Source organism: Mesoplodon bidens, assembly GCF_964165515.1.
Source record: "Mesoplodon bidens genome assembly, chromosome: 6".
Lineage (NCBI taxonomy): Eukaryota > Metazoa > Chordata > Mammalia > Artiodactyla > Ziphiidae > Mesoplodon > Mesoplodon bidens.
Genome location: NC_138162.1, coordinates 7,225,148 through 7,244,521, shown reverse-complemented (window position 1 = coordinate 7,244,521; position 19,374 = coordinate 7,225,148). Strand labels below are relative to the sequence as shown.

The following is a 19,374-nucleotide window of genomic DNA, read 5'->3' as shown; positions in this document are numbered from 1 at the left end:
CAGCCTTGTGAGACTGAGCCCTTAACCTGTGGGATCTGACGCCATCTCCAGGTAGACAGTGTCAGAATTGAATTAAATTGAGTTGACTTGTGGGACACCCAGCTGGTCTCACAGAATTGCTTAGTGTGGGAAAAAACCCCACATATCTGGTGTCAGAAGCGTTGTGAGTGTGGTAATGGTGTGACGGTAAAGGAGAGACACAGGTGGAAGCCTGGGTCTTCCTTCACATCAGTTCTGTCATGCTCCCATTTTCCAGATGAGAAACTGGAGAGGTGAAGTCACTGGCCCAGGTTCATGGGGAAGTCATGGAGGTGTCCAGCCCGCTCCACCACCCAAGGCCTGATACCTTCCCTGGGGATCCCTGCCCCAGGCCCTGGGACCCCTGGGAGCTTCGGTCCTCAGAGCTCATCGCAGGTAGTCCTCCCACTTCACAGACAAAGAAACTGAGGCCCCATGGCAGCACAAGAGTAACAGAGCAGGGACGTGAGCCAATCTGGAGGGGTCCCCGGAGGAGGTCTCTCAGGTACCTTTCCCAGGGGGTTGTTGGGTGTGTTGAGGATAAGGGCTTTGGTGCGAGATGTGAACTTGCTGGCCAGCTCCGTGGGGTCCAGCTGCCAGTTGCTGCTGGAATCCAGTTCCCCGTCCTGCTTGGGTCTCTGCAAGAGGAGGTGGGAGGGGGTGGCAATACTTACCCACCTGACTTTCATCTCTAGAAATTCGGCCTTCCTCCCCCCAGGTATCTCTCCCCACTGTCTCTCCTCTCGGGCTCTGGACACCCCTCTCCTCATCCTGGAGAAACCACGCTCCTTCACTTCCTTCCTTCTTTCTCACCTCCCAGGGTTCAACCCAGCACACTCCTTGGACCCCTCTGCCCACCCACACCCCAACCAGCATCCTTACCGGCTTCAGGGACACAAACACAGGGTGACCCCCTGCCATCAATGTCATGGGCTCATAACAGTCAAAAAAGGGCTCGATGATGATGACCTGGTACAAGAATCAGATTGGCTGGGGTCGGCACCACCCTGACCCTTCACCCCCACCCAGCCCTGGCCTTGCCCACTCACCTCATCTCCTTCGTCCACCAGGGCCTGGAAGGCTGTGAACAGGGCCCCATAGGCACCCACAGTCACCAGCACGTTCTTGAGCGGGTCTATGTCCTGTCCCAGCAACTTCCCGAAGAAACTGGCCAGGATCTTCGTCAGGGGTGGGTAACCCTGCCGGGACAGCAGGGGTCAGTGGTCTGGTTCAGCCTGGGCCCACCCTCCCACTCAGATGCATCCAGGCAATTCTAGCATCTTCCAGCAGCAAGCCTTGGGGCAGAGTCAGTTCCTGTGGGGTGAGTTCTTTCATCTCCATCGCCAGCACGTGCCATAAAGCCTTCTCTGTGCCAGGCCCAGCATCCAGGGCTGGGATCAGTGGGAAACCAGACAGAGTGCATGCCTTCATGGAGCACAGTGCAACAGAGCCCTCAAAATAGCAGCAACTCCACCCTTTAAACACCTCCCTCTAAGTTTAAGAAGCACTTTTGTGCCATCTAATCCTCTTGGCAGCCTTGCAAAAGAGGTATTATTTGATCCCCACCATTTGACTGGTAGAAAAACAGTGACCCAGAGAAAGAAAATGACTTGCCCAAGGTCATGCCAGTTGAACTGCAGGAATAGGACTTTATGTTGCAGCTTTGGAAGCACCCCACTTTGAGAGGAAGATTGGATCTGTACGCTTGTTTGCTGAGGGCACTTATAAAACACTCCAGGGTAAGCTAAGAGACTGAAACCTAAGGTCTAGAACTTAACTAAATAATTCACTAAACCAGAATTGACTACATAAAAATGAAAAATTTCTGTACACCAAAATATCCCATGAGCAAAGTTAAAAGACAAAGAGAGGAACACTGCAACATAAGAGAAAGAAATAAGATATTTAATATATAAAGAGCTCTTTCAAAGCAATAAGACAAAGAGATATACACCCAAATGAAAAAAACGAGATGAGATGCACACCAAAGTTTAAGAAACTACTCCAAGGGGGCAAATATTTACTCTGTGGTTCTTTACAGAAAGACTTCGGATTTAGAGTCAAAACAATCAGCAGCCTGTCTTTCAGGGTTAAGCTTAGGTGTCACCTCCTTCAGAAAGCCTTCCCTGATCTCCCAGGTCTCATTCCCTCCTTCCTGCTCCCAAGTACCCCATTCTCCTCCATCACAGCATATCAGCTACCTTTGTTTTCTGCTTTTGTTTTGGTTTTTGGTCTGCTTTTCCCACTAGACCATGAGCTCCTGGCTCATGCTTTTGTATCTGTCTTTCCCCCAGCCCATGAACTGTCCCAGGGCCTGGAACAAAGGAGGCAGTCAGTGAACACTGAACCATGGCCAGACTGAATTCCCGGGGTTCTGCCCCATGAACCCTGACACTCAGATGGGCCTGCTGCCCAAAAAGATCTGCTCCATCCTCCCCCAGGACCTCCTCAGAGGCCCATGTCCAGGGACCCCCCAGAGGGGCTGGTAGACTCACAAATGCCTTTGTGTACTGGTTGAGCATGAAGTCCCCACTGACGGCGTGCTGAAAGGCTTCCATGGCGAAGTCTGGGGGTGGGAAGTCTGGGAAGCCTTGGCCCAAGTTCACGACATCAGACTCACTGGCCAGTTTCACAAACTCCACCCTGGGCAACAAACAGAGAGTGGGTACCAGCCCAACCCTCCACCACGACCTGGACTTCCGCTTGCTTCCTGGGAAGGGTGAGCAAGGCATTGGGCTCCTTCTAGAAAAACTGGATAATCAGAATCCACCCTGGTCTGGAGATCTGTTTGTGGTCATAACTGGTTCCATGCTGATCACATGTCTTAGCCCAGGGGCTTTCCAACTTTCCACCATGATCCATAGTAAGAAATCACTTTTACATCCCAAACTCTGTAGAGCACAAAGATGGACTCAACTTTCTCCTTCCGGTGTGATCCACTGCAGTATTTCCCATCCTATCCTACTCTAGTCTTTAGAAATACTTGGTGAGCGCCCCGAAATAGATTTCAAGACCCGTTCATGTGTCTCTCAGCAGCACCACACTTTGAAATGCTTGCTCACATCATCTCTGATAGTCTATGAGGCATGTTCTGCTCCTTGATCACAGCGGGGATGGAGAAGCTGGGGTTCGGGCGACTTGCCCAATGTCTCCCAGTTAGCGCTGCCAGCCTTTGAGTCCATATCTGTCTGAAGCACCAGTTCTGCTCTTGACGATTACCCTGGACAGACTGGGGACTGCCATCTGCCATCTCTGGCCCCTTTCTTCTGGCCCTGCCTAGTGGCTACCTGTTCAGGGAAACAAGAGAGGCTGAGAGGCTGAAGAGGCTGGTGTGTGGTTCCAGGTTGGTTGCGGGGTCAGGCTGGGTGGAGTTGAATTTGCATAACAATAAATATCATTATGTCTAAAATTGGTCATTTTCTCTCCAGAGCGCCACAATGTCTCTGAAGACACAGAGTTGCTGAAGCTCAGAGAGGCCAGTGACCTGTCCAGAGTCACACAGTCGCTAAGGCAGAGCTGAGATGCAAAATCAGGCAGTGGATGTTCCATGGTGGCTGGGACAGGGGAGCCAGGCTCAAATACCCTACGGAGACCAGCTGCCCTGTAGGTTGAGCCTCTAGGGTCCTGATCCTCAGGCCACCACCCTGGGGTCAGCAGGAACCTGGGAACTTTCACGGCCCTCATCCCTCCTGGCACTCCTCTCCTGTCCCGTGCTTTCCTCCCAGGCCAGCTCCTGCTCTGCCCTGCCTTCGCAAGAGACTTAGCCTCTCCTGGCCTCAGTCCTTCCTTCTGTACAATGGGTGTGACAGGTTCAAGAGTCTGCTGGGCCTGTGAGTCAGGAAAGATTCTTCCTGTCTCTCCCAGCCAGTCATTTCCTCCTTCGGAGTTGGACTTTACCTTATCTGCACAATGGGCCACAAGCCTACCCACCTGCCTCACAGAGAGGACAGAGCATGGCAGCCTGGGGAACAGGACCCTGGAGGCCCAACCTAGAGGGCAGCCGGACCCTATAGGGTCTTTGGGCCCAGCTCCCCCATCCCAAACACCATGGAGCATCAGAGGAGAAGATGGAGGTGGAAGATTTTTGCAAAACACAAAGTGCTGAACAGCAGGGGAGTTTGAAAGAAAAAATGGTTCTCTTTTTGGTAAAAACAACAGTCAGTGATTTTTTTTTTTTTTTTAACATATAGAGGTGGCTCAATGCCCTTGGCCAAAGGTAGAGCGGGCCAGGAGTGGGGGTTGGGGGGACGCGGAAAGGTCATTAAATCTTTCTCACACATCTTCCATTCATCCATCGAATCACGGGTGACAAGGGGCACATATGCCTCTCATATTTAGAATAGGTCAATAAAGAAAAGATGTTAACCTCTGCAAGTGCTGGTGAGGGGCTGCCCGTGTCTTACCTTCTTATATTCCTTAGCTTAGCTTGTTCTGTACTAAGTGTGAAATGAAAGAATCCCTGGAAAGCCCTCAGCCTGGTGCCTGGGTAATGCCTGGGTGATGGATATCGCTCACACAGTATGTCACCTCATCCTCCCAGGCCCTTCAAGGGAAGGGCCAGATGGGAAACTGAGGCTCAGAGCAGGTGAGTCACCGGCCCCAAATGCCACAGCCAAGCAGGGCGAGGCTGAGATCCGAACCTAAGCCGGCTGCTGGGGGTCTCACCTCTCAGGAGCTGCGGCTACAAATCTCCCCCCGTCCGAGTGCGCGGCCGTCCTGGGTACCACTGAGTTACTGCCAATCCAGGGACCGCCAGCCCTGCCCTGCCCTTGAGCCCAGGGGACCCCCACACCCCTCTCCAGCCCCACCCAGCTCACCATGGGTTGTGGTCGATCCCGTCCAGCCTTCGAGCCTGCAGCCGTTTGGTCATGACGAGCTGAAGACAGAGCAAACGGAAGGTCAGTGGTGGAGGCCCAGCAGCCTGGGCCTGCCCGGGAGGCAGCTTCTCTGGGGCCACAGCCTTGGTGTCCACTCCTCCAGGCGGGAGGCGGAGAGCAGGGCTCCCAGACAAGACAGCGGGGCGGGGTCTCCCGCCGCCCCGCCCAGCTCCTCCCACTCCAGCAGCCTGGACTCGCCCACCTGCCAGCCCAGGGTCCACGTGTCCTGGCACACAGCCTGGATTCCATCAGGTTAAAGTTTGACCCAGGAGGGGCTGGGGCCGAGGAGGAGGAGCAGGAGGAAGGGGGAGAGCAGAGCAGGGGAAGGATCGTGGCGACAGTGACTGCAGCGGCTTCTCGCTAAGCTCTTCCTTTGACTTCTCAGGACCACGTGACTGGTCCCGTTTTACAGATGAGAAGATGGAGGAGGGGGAGCGGGGAAAGGGATGTGTTCAAGGTCATACAACAGATACACTCGGACTCAGGCCTGTTTGAGACGAGGCCACGTTCTGACTCAGGGAAAGAGGACACTTGCTCGGTCCTGAGGGGCTCAGGGGACCTCCCCTCCCCTTCCCTATGTTCCTTCCAGGCCAGCTTCCCCCTCACCCGCAGGTGTGCAGGCACTGGCCAGGCCTGAGAACCACCAAACCCAGGTCCTAAGCCCGCCTTGGCTGGGTGACATTGCACAGGTGCTTTAGCTCCCCTGGCCTCAGTCTCTCCATCAGTATAATAGGGGCATAGGCTCCGTGGTCCCTCCCAGCCTCCTGGTCCTGTGGCTTGGAGCCTCAGACGGCCGGCAGGTGGTGGAGCCACAGCTGTATCTAACGGTGAGCCCCCACTGTTCCTCATGGCCTTAGTCCCCACAGCACGCCTATCAGAGGGACCAAGATAATCCCCATCTAAAGATGAAGACACTGAAGCTCAAAGAGGTTCAGGGGCTTCCCCAAGGTTGGAGGAGGAGCTGGACAGGACCCTGGTCAGGGTGGTGGCAACAGCAGGGCTCCTAGTGTCTGGCCCCTGCCCTGGAGAAGGGCATGGGGACCGTCTGTATACGGGCCAGGCTTTTCCATCACCTGGGAGTCTTGCTGATGGGAATGATTTGCAGAGAGCCCAGCATGGGGCTGACACCTAGTAGGTGCTTTGCTAACATTGGCAGACCTATCCCTTCACTGAATCCCTGACACCTCTCACCAGGCCTGGCACTCAGAACATGTCAAAATAGTTAAAAATGAGAGCGTGATCCCTGCCAGGGAAAACCATGTTATCACCAAAATGTTAGTCAGCAGTGATTATCTTTGGTTGGTTAGTTAACAGATATTTTTCTTCTCTTCCTTATAATTTTCTTATTTTCCAAATTTTCTAAAATAAATGTTTTATTTTTATGATTTAAAAATGTGGGAGAAAATTACATTTTAGAGGCATGTTTGTAAATGTGATATACCAATATCAATAAAACAGGCTACAAAATAGCATGTACGGGATGATTATATTTTAAAAAATATACCCTAATATATATTTGTATGTATATATTTTTTCTATGGCCATATGTGAATAGAAAAAAAATTTAGAAGGAAACACACCAAATGTTAAGAAAGGGTCTCTCTGAGTGGTGGAATTAGAGGTGATTTAATTACAAGTGTACTTTTCTATGTTTCTAAGTTTCTTGTATGGAAAGCATACCATATTTGATTGATTCTGATATGTGTATTTTTTGCACATTGCACTTTCAGATGTGTCTTAGAATCTATAGCACGAGTTTAATTGGCAATTTCCCCACTTACTAGTCCATAAAATAACAGTGCATCTTAATATTGATGGCATTATAGGTTCAATGATATAAGGAATTACGTTTGAATCGGGTACGCATCATATTTAAAAAAATAAAGTGAAGATGAGTCGGGGCAGTGGGGATGGGTGGGTAGAGGTTGGGGTGAGGGAGTTTGAGGAGGGCTGGGGTGGGCGAAGGAGTAGAGAGGTGCAGGGGCACAGAGAGAGAGCAAAGGGGGTGGATGGAGTTGAATGAGTTTAGGAAGAAGATACAAAAGGGGGGACTCTAGAAACTTGGGGTGCTCAATGGAGTGACCTTTGAGTATGTCACACACTACTTGGATAAGTGAGGAACCAGTGCCTGTTCTTGAGCGTATGCATAATGTATTTATTCAGCCAACATTTATGAAGCACCTACTGTGTATCAAACGCTGGGCTGGGCACAGGGGGTGATGGGGACGCAGTAGCTCCAAGGCGACCAATCAGATGCATAGCTACAAGTTCTAGGTTAGAAGCAAGGGCAAGGGAGAGGCCCACACCCAGGCTGCAGTCAGAGAAGGCCTCCTGAAAGAGGAGGCTCATGCACAGCTTTGAAGCCAGAACCAAGCCAGATCCCAGGAGCCCTGGGGCATGCAAGCAGCAGAGCACGAGGGGCTAGGGCACTTACAGTCTGATGCAAACACCGGGCGAGCGAAGCTCCAGACTTCTTTCCCCGGAAGGGCCCCACCAGGTGCAGATAGATGGCTGCCGCATTCCTGAACATGCCTCCCAGAGCCATGGGACGTCTCCTCCAAGGGCAGAGGAGAAGGGAGGAGAATGCCCTGGCCAGAAAATGGCTCCGAGCTCAGGACTTGGGTCCCCCACACACAGCTCTAGTAACAACAACAACAATAAGTGCTAATATTTATTTAGTCACTGTGTGCCAGGCATGGCAGCAAGTGCTTTGCTGCATGGCTATCTTTCAGTCCTTGAAACCCTGGGACCCCTTTCCCCCCCAGCAACCAGAGTGACCCTTTCAAAATGTAAATCACCTCTAATTAAAAAATGATCCAGGGACTTCCCTGGTGGTCCAGTGGTTGAGACTCTGCACTCCCAATACAGAGTGCAAGAGTTCGATCCCTGGTCGGGGAACTAAGATCCTGCATACCACGTGGCAGCCAAAAAAAACCAGTTGAAGATTATGGATGGCCCCTAACACTGCAGACAGAGTCAACCTTACACGTTCTGATGCTGGAAACACACATATCACCTGCAAATTATTGCTGTGCTAAAACCAAATCTAAAGCAGCTCATGCCTCTGGATTACTAAAATACAAGGGACAGAAGAACATGTTACATTACACCATGGAGATGCAATTAACAAATTCAGACTGATGGAAACTCTATAGAACAAATGACCCTGTTTCTTCAACAAATAAAATGCAAGAGGAAAAAAAAGCCTGGGACTTCCCTGGTGGCGCAGTGGTTAAGAATCCACCTGCCAATGCAGGGGACACGGGTTTGATCCTTGATCTGGGAAGATCCCATATGCTGTGGAGCAATTAAGCTCATGCAGCCCAACTACTGAGCCTGCACTCTAGAGCCCGCGAGCCACAACTATTGAGCCCGAGTGCCACAACTACTGAAGCCCGCGCGCCTAGAGCCCGTGCTCTGCAACAAGAGAAGCCACTGCAAGAAGCCCGCGCACTGCAACAAAGAGTAGCCCCTGCTCACCACAACTAGAGAAAGCCCCCGTGCAGCAACAAAGACACAACGTAGCCAAAAAAAAAAAAAAAGCCTGGAGCATTATAGATTAAAAGAGACTCAACAGACATAAATTAAAAAGTGAATGCCTTGAAAAAGAAGAAAAATGTTGAAGGACACACTGCACAATTTCAAAACTTACTAAAAAGCTAAAGGAACCAAAAAAGTGTGGTACTGGCATAAGGATAGACATATAAATTAAGGGAATAGAATTGAGAGTCCAGAAATAAACTATTTGGTCAACTGCTATTTGACAAGGGTGCCAAGAAAATTCAATGAGGAAAGAACAGTCTTTTCAACAAATGGTGCTGGAACAACTGGATATACCCATGCAAAAGAATGAACTTGGACTTCTACCTCACACACAAATATTAACTCAAAGTGGATCATAGACCTCAATGTAAGAGTTAAAACTATAAAACTTCTTGAAGAAAACAGGAGTAAATCTTTGTGACTTTTCATTAGAATACGGTTTCTTATATACAACACCAAGAGCACAAGCAACGAAAGAAAAAATCAATTGGACTTTATCAAAATTAGACACTTTTGTGTCTCAAAGGATACCGTTAAGAAAGTGAAAAGAAAACCCACAGTATGGGAGAAAATATTTGCAAATCATAAATCTGAATCTCTCCAAAGAGATATAAATGGCTAGTAAGCACATGAAAAGATGTTCAACATCATTAGTCATTAGGTAAATGCCACATTAAGATACCACTTCACGGGCTTCCCTGGTGGCGCAGTGGTTGAGAGTCCGCCTGCCGATGCAGGGGACACGGGTTCGTGCCCTGGTCCGGGAAGATCCCACATGCCACGGAGCAGCTAGGCCCGTGAGCCATGGCCGCTGAGCCTGCGCGTCCGGATCCTGTGCTCCGCAACGGGAGAGGCCACAGCAGTGAGAGGCCCGTGTACCACAAAAAAAAAAAAAAAAAAAAAAAGATACCACTTCACATCCACTAGAATGGCTATAACAAATAAGACAGATAATTACAAGTGTTTCGAGGATGGTGAGAAATTGGAACCCTTGTATATTGCTTCTGGGAATGTAAAATGGTGCAGCTGCTGTGGAAAACCATCTAGAAGTTCCTCAAAATGTTAAACATAGAGTTACCACATGATCCAGCAATTCCGCTCCTAGGTATACACCCAAGAGAAATGAAAAAAAATATGTCCACATAAAATCCTGTACATGAATATTCATAAGCAGCATTACTCCTAAGAGTCAAAAAAGTGGAAACAAACCTAAATGTCCACCAACTGATGAACAAAATGTGGTAAATCCATATGATTTAACAATATCATTTGACAATAAGAGGGAATGAAGCACTGAATCACGCTACAACATGGATGAACCTTGAAACATTATGCTAAGTAAAAGGAGCCCATTACCAAAGGCCACAAATTGTACAATTCCATTGATATGCAACAGGCAAATCTAGAGACGCAGAGAGTAGATTAGTGTTTGCCTTGGGCTGGGAGTGGCATGGGAGGTGAGGGTGGGGAACGACTGCTAATGGGTACAGGTGTCTTTTTTTTTTTTAAGATTTATTTATTTATTATTTATTTATTTATTCTTGGCTGCGTCAGGTCTTAGATGCGGTGTGAGGGTTTTCTCTTCTCTAGTTGTGGCGCGCAGGCTCCAGGGCACGTGGGCTCTGTTGTTGGCGGCACATGGGCTCTAGTTGAGGCATGAGAGCTCGGTAGTTGTGGGGCGCAGGCTTAGTTGCCCCATGGCATGTGGGATCTTAGTTCCCTGACCAGGGATCGAACCCACGTCCCCTGCATTGGGTGTGGATTCTTTACCACTGGACCACCAGGGAAGTCCCGGTATGGGTGTCTTTTTGCTGTGATGAAAATGTTCTAAAATTAGATTGTGATCATGGTTTCACAAGTGTGAATATACCAAAAACCACTGAATGGTACACTTTAAGGTTGAATGGTGTGTGTGTTATATTTCAATAAAGCTATTTTAAAAAATTGCCAAGGTTTAAAAAAAAAAAAAAAGGCAGTGCCCTGGTAGTGGCCACGGGGATGTGTCTCTGCACTGCCAGGAGCCTAAGTGACAGAGGGGACGGCTGTGTTCAGAAGTCCATCCCCATCCTTAGCACAGAGGCCGTGCTTCCAAGGGCTGCTCCCAGCCAGTGCCCAAAGGACAGTGAGGCAGGCTGTTGCTGGGAGATGTGGCCCTCTCAAGGACTCCCACTGGTTTTCCTGGAACTTTCTGAGAACTGCACTGCATCTGAGACTTTTCCTTCCTCCCTCCCTCCCTCCCTCCTTTTCTTCCTTCCTTCTTTCCTTCTCTCTCTCCTCCAAGGGGGTCAGATTACAACCCTAAAAAAGAAGTGGGTGTCTGGGTGTGAGGGGGACTGTTCTGGATTAAAAGACTAAAGAGACACTACTCGGCCATAAAAAAAGAATGAAATAATGCCATTTGCAGCAACATGGATGTAACTAGAGATTATCATATTGCAATACAAGTGAAGTAAGCCAGAAAGAGAAAGACAAATACCATATGATGTCACTTATACGTGGAATCTAAAATATGGCACAAAAATGAACCTACCTATGAAACAGAAACAGGCTCACAGACATAGAAATCAGACTTGTGGTTGCCAAAGGGGAGGGGATAGGGAGAGGGATGGACTGGGAGTTTGGGATTGGTAGACGCAAACTATTACATTGAGAATGGATAAACAACAAGGTCCTACTGTACAGCACAGGGAACTATATCCAATCTCCTGGGATAAACCATAATGGAAAGGAACAGTAAAAAAAGAATGTATAGGGACTTCCCTGGTTGTCCAGTAAGGGAAAATGCACACCAGGGAACCATGGAGTGTCTCAGTGAAAGGGTCTTAGAACTTATGATAGGACCTATATGGGAAAAGAATCTAAAAAAGAGTGGATACATATGTATAACTGATTCACTTTGCTGCACAGCAGAAACTAACACAACATTGTAAGTCAACTGTATGCCAATAAAAGTTTAAAACAAACAATTTGCTCCTCAAAAAAAAAAAAGAACTAGTTTAGGCTTTGGACTTTGGTGGGGTGATTTGGGTGAGGGTCCAAGGAGCAGGACTTCGCTTTGGACTGATGCTTTCAGAAGCAGGGATAATTTTATGGTTGGAGATCTCAATAATTTTATTTATAGGGAGGGCAGGCTAGAGTGAGACTAGTTATCATTGGTAAGGAAGCTGTAGTCCCTCGGATTAGCCAGGAGAGGGGTGTGCTTGGCATTGTGTGGCTTCAATAATATTCGGGTTTGTCTGTGTTTAGACATGATTATGGAGGGGTCTTGTTTTTGTCTTGATTCCTCAAGGTCACAGAGTGGCTTTGTCTGATGTCGATGTTCCGCGAAATTGTTCAGGTGCAACGCAAGACCAAATCTGTAGGTGCCAGACAGCTCCTGGATTCCAGATTCTGCTTTTCTTTTTCTAAATCCTCATACTAAGAATAAAATCCAAAGTCTTTACCATGTACCATGAGGCCGTATTAGATCAGACGTGAGGCCTCCTCACGTCTCCTCCTGTGAGGATATGCCTCACAGGGCATATCCTGCCACTGTCCCTTTCGCTTGCTGTCCCCTAGCCACACTCACCATTCCTGTCTGTTAGCTGTTCTCCTCATTCACTCTCCTTATCCTATAGCAATGCCAGCAAACGTTTTCTGCATTGGGCCAGTGCAAACATTTTAGGCTTGGCAGGACAGACAGTCTTTGTCGCAGCTTCTCAAGTCTGCTGCTGTAGTGGGAAAGCAGCCTTAGACAACACGTACACAAACAGGCGGCAGCGGTTTGCCCTGTGGCCTCACTTTTCCGATGGATCTAAGGAGAGGGGTTGATATTTCACTTTGCTCAGCGTTTTATTCATAAGGACAGAGTAACAACTTCTAAGCTCCTCATGTGCAGGACTGGAAACCAGAAGTCCAATATAACCTACCTGTTCACATCATTTCATAACTATCAGTACAACGCTCTAATTTTTTTTAGCGGTACACGGGCCTCTCACTGTTGTGGCCTCTCCCGTTGCGAAGCACAGGCTCCGGATGCGCAGGCTCAGCGGCCATGGCTCACGGGCCCAGCCGCTCTGCGGCACGTGGGATCTTCCCGGACCGGGGCATGAACCTGCGTCCCCTGCATCGGCAGGTGGACTCTCAACCGCTGTGCCACCAGGGAAGCCCAACGCTCTAATTTTATTAGAGAGGGGAAATAAAAGGAGAGTAATTTATAAACCGGTAATGGATATTTTAATATGTAAATGCTCAGGCTTGTCCACACTAGAAGATTCTAGGAAGTAGAGAGCTGTTGGCACCTGCTTATAAGAAATGTCTGGCCTAAACTAGGCAACTCCCTAGCCTAGTCCCTTCGAAACCCCTCCCAACCTAGCCTCTCCCTCTAAGGTCTTTCAAAGCATCTCAGAGCCCTGAAAACTAGCCATCTGTCCAAAGGTGGGGCAATTCCTCCTCTGTTCCTCACTCCATCCTCAGCTTCTGCCAAGCATGTTCTCTGGCCAGGCCCTGGCACAGCGCTGAGACTACAGCGTGGACCAGGCCTGGTGAGAGATGCCCACAAACACTGTCTCCTTCATTACCCAGCAAGTATTTCCTGACAAGTGCAAAAATGTGTGTTATGGCTCGAATTGTGTCCTCCAAAAGGATATGTCCAAGTCCTAACCTCTGGTACCTGTGAATATGGCCTTATTTGGAAATAAGATCTTTGAAGGTGTAATCAATTTAAGACAAGGTCATACTGGATAAGAGTGGACCTTAATCCAATATAATTTGTGTCCTTATAAGAAGAGGAGAAGAGACACAGACATACAGGGAGAAGGTCATGTGAAGATGAAGGCAGAGATTAGAGCACCTACAAGCCAAGGAACACCAAGGATTGCTGGCAGCACCGAAGCTAAGAGAAAAGCGTGGGCCAGATTCTCCTCTGGAGCCTTCAGAGAAAGCATGGCCCCAAGGACACCTTGATTTTGGACTTCTGGTCTCCAGAACTGTGAGAGAATAAATTTCTGCTGTTTAAACCGCCCAGTTTGTGGTACTTTGCTGCGGACGACCAGGAAACATACAGTGGGACGCTAGGGGGCGCTGGGGACACAGCCCCTGGCATGCGGGAGTTAGGGAGGGCTCCTTGGAGGATGTGGCCTTCCAGCTGAGTCCCAAAGGAGGGGAAAGGGTGCCAGGTGGTGCAAAGGCCCTTGGAACAGAACTGAGAGATTCCAGGAGCTGGGAAGTCAGTCCGGCCAGAGTTCACCCTCTAATTTCTCAGAATCGAGAGTACTCCCTGGAAACCGGAAGTACTCTCTGATCCCTGTGGATCCAGAACCAGAGCTTGGAGCAACAAAGGGCAGTGTGATTATTATCTGAGGAGGGACATTCCACCATGTGTCATGTCAGGGGGTGGTTCTCGGCGTGCTTCAGCTTCCCTCAGCCAGAGGACAAGAGGCCCACGGCCGGGTCTAAGCCCAGTGCTGGTCGTAGTGGGCACCTCGTGACCACTGCATGTTCTAGGGGGACCAACCATCATCCTGCTTGCCTGGGATTGAGGGGCTTCTCGGGATGCAGAACTTTCAGTGCTAAAACCAGGACCATCCTGAGCAAACGGGGATGGATGCAAATGTAGGGGTGGTTGCTCCCGTCCTGTGCCTGATGTCCTGCTGACTCCTCCAAATGGGCTTAATCCTATGGGACCCCCCTTGACCATCTCCTGACCACTTGGTTCAAAATCTGCGGGTGCCTGGTAGGCTGATCCTCTCTCTGACACAGTCGCCCACATCACTCCATGTCTATCATTTCTGTCCTTTCTCCTAAGGTGGCTACACCTCCTCTGCCCCAAATCATGCTTTCATCATCTCACCGGATTACAGAGGTAGGAATAATATTAACACAACCAGCTCTGATTTGCTCACTCGGCACCAGGCACTGCAATAAAGACTACACTTATGTCATTGGACCCTTTCAACAGTCCTGGAAAGCAGGTGTTATCCTCACCTCCATTAATAGGCAAGGAAATTCGTAATCATGAAAAACTAATGACAAACACTCAAATGGAGGTCCTGAAGGTCGGGGGAGGGTCTGCATCCCTGGATACCCAGCAAATGGCAGAAACTCACATGGGAAAAGATCCCCGCTTGTGACCCTTTCCTCTCCTCTGCCCCAATCTCAGCCCTTCACCCTCACTGCCAGCTCTCGGGAAAGGTGGTACCTTGGGGCTGGAGGTGGTACCTTGGGGCTGGAGGTGGCCTGGGACACCTGGCTCCATGGAGGGCGAGGAGAGCCTGTGCTGGATGAGGATACGCTTAACCAGTCTCGCTGCCTCGGGGCTGGGGTTGGAAACCAGGATGGGGCTTTCACTGAAGAGCACTGCCAGGGCAGGGGGTGGTGTGTGTGTCCGGGCGAGTCTGTGGGCACGGGAGTGAGCATTACACTGCACCCTCTGTGGGGCAGATTTGTCTTGCCAAACATTTGGTGCTCCCCTGGGATCAGGCATCAAGCAGACCCCTGAGGAGAGGATTAGAACACAGGCTTCGGGGTCACGCAGACCTTGGCTGTGTGACCCAGGGCAAATCACTTCACTTCTCTGAATGTCAGTTTCCCTGCCTATAAAATAAATAAAAATAAGATAATTCATGGAGGGACTTCTCTGGTGGTCCAGCAGTTAAGACTCCACGCTCCCAATGCAGGGGACCCAGGTTCGATCCCTGGTTAGGGAACTAGATGCCGCATGCCGCAACTAAAAGATCCCGCACGCCACAACGAAATCCCATATGCCGCAATGAAGATCTGGCGCAGTCAAATAAATAAAAATAAAATAAATAAATATTTAAAAAAAGATAATTCATGGAAAGCACTTCACTTAGTGCCTGGCATATAAAAGGTGACCATAAATGACAGGTTTTTCTATGTTTGTTTTGGCCACACCACACAGCTTGTGGGATTCTAGTTTCCCAACCAGGGATCGAACCTGTGCCCCCTGCAGTGGAAGTGTGGGTTCTTAACCTGGTTACTGGGCCACCAGGGAAGCCCCAGTGACAGATATTAATAATAAAGTGGGCACTTTTTGCAGCTAGATGTGTGTGAATTGACACATGCTCACTGGTGGGGCTGACTTCTCTGTCAGGTCTCCGCAGGAGGCTTAGTGCTGAGGGCCTGCGATAGTTTTAGGAGCCTATGAAAATGTTTTCATTTTAATTTATTTTAAAATAAGAAAAAAAGAGAATATAAGAACAATGAATTGTATAATAATGAATCCAGCCTGGATGATATCTGTTCTTTACACCAACATAGTTGTAAAATATAATTTTTTTTGGTAAAATATAATTTTTATTATTTTTTTTAATGGAGAAAGGGGCCCATGAAGTAAAAGTGAATAGGGTCCCTGAAAGTTTTAATGTGACTTTGAACATGGGTATATCCGTGTGTGGTTGTGATGTCATGTGCAAATAAGAGTGTTTGAGGGATGGGGCGGTGGGATGAACTGGGAGATTGGGACTGACATATATATACTACTATGTATAAAATAGATAGCTAATGAGAACCTACTGTATAGCACAGGGAACTCTACTCAGTGCTCTGTGGTGACCTAAATGGGAAGGAAATCTAAAAAAGAGGGGATATATGTATACGTATAACTGATTCACTGTGCTGTACAGCAGAAACGAATACAACATTGTAAAGCAACTATGCTCCAATAAAAATCAATAATAAAAAAAAAAGAGTGTTTGCCCTTGAGCACTTGCCCACGTCTCTGTCTGTGTTTGTGAGCATGGGGGCGTCGTGGGGACAGTTTCCAGGAACTTGAAGGGGAGGGAGAAGCCACTGGGGGTCTGAGCCGAGGGCAGGAAGGGCACAGGTGGCCACGTGGGCTGCCCTCACCAGCAACGCTGCCTGATGTCAAGGCAGGAGGGGAAGCGGGTGCTTGTGGCTCCTGAAGCTGCCAGCAGGGGGCATGAAAAGCCAGCCCTGTCTAGACTTCCGGCTAGCTGGCCCTGGGGATCCACACATTAGGACACAGGACAACTTTCGTGCCTCAAGAGGGGGCTGTGGCCTCACTTCATAGAGGACGTCCACAGTGGGGAGCTCGCTGATCCAGGCCCACCTGGAGGCAGGACTGCTGGCCTCCCAGTCCAGAGTTCTCCCACTGACTGGGCTGACCTAGAGACCTCCACAGGGACTCATTCATAAGCACCTGGGGCCTCTCACTGGGGACCCATCCAACTCATTCAAGGGAAGTCTTTCCCAGGCCACACCCACCTCCAACTCCCCATGTGCCTCCTCTCTCACCTTCCAGGAAGCAGGTCTTCCCTGGACAACTCCTCTGTAGCCCTGAAGTCTATGCTAAAGGTAAGGACAATGGCCTTTTATTTACTGCACACTTTCTCTGTGCCAGGCTGCCTGCCGAGCACCTCACAGGGTCCATCACTTTTATTTATTGATTGATTTTTGAATTTTATTTTATTTATTTTTATTAGTCATTAGTCATCAATTTTATACATCAGTGTATACATGTCAATCCCAATCGCCCAATTCATCACACCACCATCCCCACCCCCCCGCGGCTTTCCCCCCTTAGTGTCCATATGTTTGTTCTCTACATCTGTGTCTCAGTTTCTGCCCTGCAAACCGGTTCATCTATACCATTTTTCTAGGTTCCACATATATGCATTAATATACGATATTTGTTTTTCTCTTTCTGACTTACTTCACTCTGTATGACAGTCTCTAGATCCATCCATGTCTCAACAAATGACCCAATTTCGTTGCTTTTTATGGCTGAGTAGTATTCCATTGTATATATGTACCACATCTTCTTTATCCATTCGTTTATCGATGGGCATTTAGGTTGCTTCCATGACCTGGCTATTGTAAATAGTGCTGCAATGAACACTGGGGTGCATGTGTCTTTTTGAATTATGGTTTCCTCTGGGTATATGCCCAGTAGTGGGATTGCTGGGTCATATGGTAGTTCTATTTTTAGTTTTTTAAGGAACCTCCATACTGTTCTCCATAGTGGCTGTATCAATTTACATTCCCACCAACAGTGCAGGAGGGTTCCCTTTTCTCCACACAGGGTTCATCACTTTTAATTCCACCAGAAAGGTTCCATCAAGAGGCTAAGTCACACATCCAAGGCCACAGCTAGCATGTAGCAGAGCTGGAATTTGAACTCGGGACACTGACTTCAAAGCCTGTATTCACTGCCACTGTGGAGCAAGGGGAGGCTCTGAGCAGTGACATGACGGTCCCTTGGGCCACTGACTCCTACTTCCAGAAAGAGTCAAAGAAGCACAGACTGATAGATGTTCAAGGGGAAATGAGAGAATTTGGTCCAGTCACTCACATTTTACGGATGGTGATACTGATGACCAGGGAGGGGAACTCAACAGCCCAGATTCCAGTAGGACCAGGTCACCTGAGTCACAATCCTGGCATTTTTCTCATCCTAGCAGGCTGCTTAGGACATTATGCACATGGCCCAGAGGAAGCTGCTCAATAAACTTTTGTTGAATGAGAGAATTAATGTTTACTCTCCAACCAGACTGTGAGCTCCATTAGAACAAGGACTCTCCTCTGTTCATCTTTTTACTGTCAACATCTGGTTCAGGGACTTAGGTGCACACCTTTTTATCACTTCAGCAAATATTTATCGAACTTCTGTTATGTGCTATGCCCTAGGCTAGCCGCCAGGCACACAAGGGTGAATAGGATACCTTCCTTTCCTTCCAGGTGTGCACACAGAATGAAGGAGACAAACAAGTAACCAGACCATTCTAATATAGTGTGAGCCTTAATATGCAAAGGATTCTTATAAATCAATAACAAAAGCCCAACATCTCAATAGAAAAAAAAAGTGTGCAAAAGATATAAATTCACACAAAAAAAGAAAATAGCCAATAAACTTGAAAAGATGCTGAACCTTGTCATGATTAACAAAATGCAAACTAAAGTGAAACACTATTTTCTGCCTCTCAGGCAGAGAATAAGAAGATTGAGATCCACCAAGTCAACACTATGGTGCACTAAAAGTCATTGGTATAACTTTTGGAGGGCAACTTAATAATAGTGACTTATATTACTCTTTGACTTAACACTTCATCTTTTAGAAGTTTCTTACAGGAATATTCATACATATACATAAAGAGGTATCCACCTGGATGATTTGTGCAGCATTGTGTGTGAGTGAGAAAAACCTGGAGACAATCTGTCCATCAGTTGGAGGCTGGTTCAATTTGTTATGATTTATCCATACAATGGAATATTGTGCAGCCATCAAAAGGAATGAGATCACCCCTAGCATTCTGACATAAAAAGATATTCAGGTTACATGAAAAATGTGTGTTGATTTCAAAACTTATTACAAAGCTAAAGTAATCAAAACAGTGTGGCACTGGCATAAGGATAGAAATACAGACCAATGGAACAGAATTGAGAGCCCAGAAATAAACCCAAACATCTATGGCCAATTGATTTTTGACAAGGATGCCAAGACCATTCAATGGGGGAAACATAATCTCTGCAACAAATGGTGGTAGGGGGACTTCCCTGGCCGTCCAGTGGTTAAGACTTCACCTTCCAATACAGGAGGTGTGGGTTCGATCCCTGGTCAGGGAGCTAAGATCCCACATGCCTCGCAGCCAAAAAACCAAACAGAAGCAAATTGTAACAAATTCAATAAAGAATTTAAAAATGGTAAACATCAAAAAAAAATCTTCAAAAAACAAAACAAAACAAATGGTGCTAGGACAACTGGATAGCCCCTCGCAAAAGAATGAAGTTGGACCTCTATCTCACTCCATCTACAAAAATTAACTCAAAATGAAACAATGACCTTGATCACATTCTTGATAGTGTCCTTTGATGCACAAAAGTTTTACATTTTTATGAAGTCCAAACATAGAATTACTTTATGACCCAGCAATTCTACTCCTAGGTATATACCAGAAAAAAATAAAAACATATGTAC

At 48.0% G+C, this 19,374-nt stretch overlaps 1 protein-coding gene across 4 annotated transcripts in view; it reads right to left on the bottom strand.

Annotated features, from left to right (window-relative positions):
• The window catches only part of KYAT1 (kynurenine aminotransferase 1), a 31,934-nt gene that overhangs the window by 4,255 nt on the left and 8,305 nt on the right, over window positions 1–19,374 (bottom strand). For 2 of the 4 annotated variants that reach the window (XM_081237112.1, XM_081237113.1), the window contains exons 2-6: window positions 4,836–4,894; window positions 2,514–2,661; window positions 1,068–1,217; window positions 901–987; window positions 528–656 (exon numbers count right to left, since the gene is read on the bottom strand). In XM_081237112.1, the coding sequence (XP_081093238.1) occupies window positions 528–656; window positions 901–987; window positions 1,068–1,217; window positions 2,514–2,661; window positions 4,836–4,888 (567 nt within the window). In that variant the 5' untranslated portion in view covers window positions 4,889–4,894. Of the gene's footprint in view, window positions 1–527; window positions 657–900; window positions 988–1,067; window positions 1,218–2,513; window positions 2,662–3,080; window positions 3,306–4,835; window positions 4,895–7,329; window positions 7,535–19,374 lie in introns of all 4 variants that reach the window. The other 2 variants (XM_081237111.1, XM_081237110.1) reach the window with 2 other exon arrangements.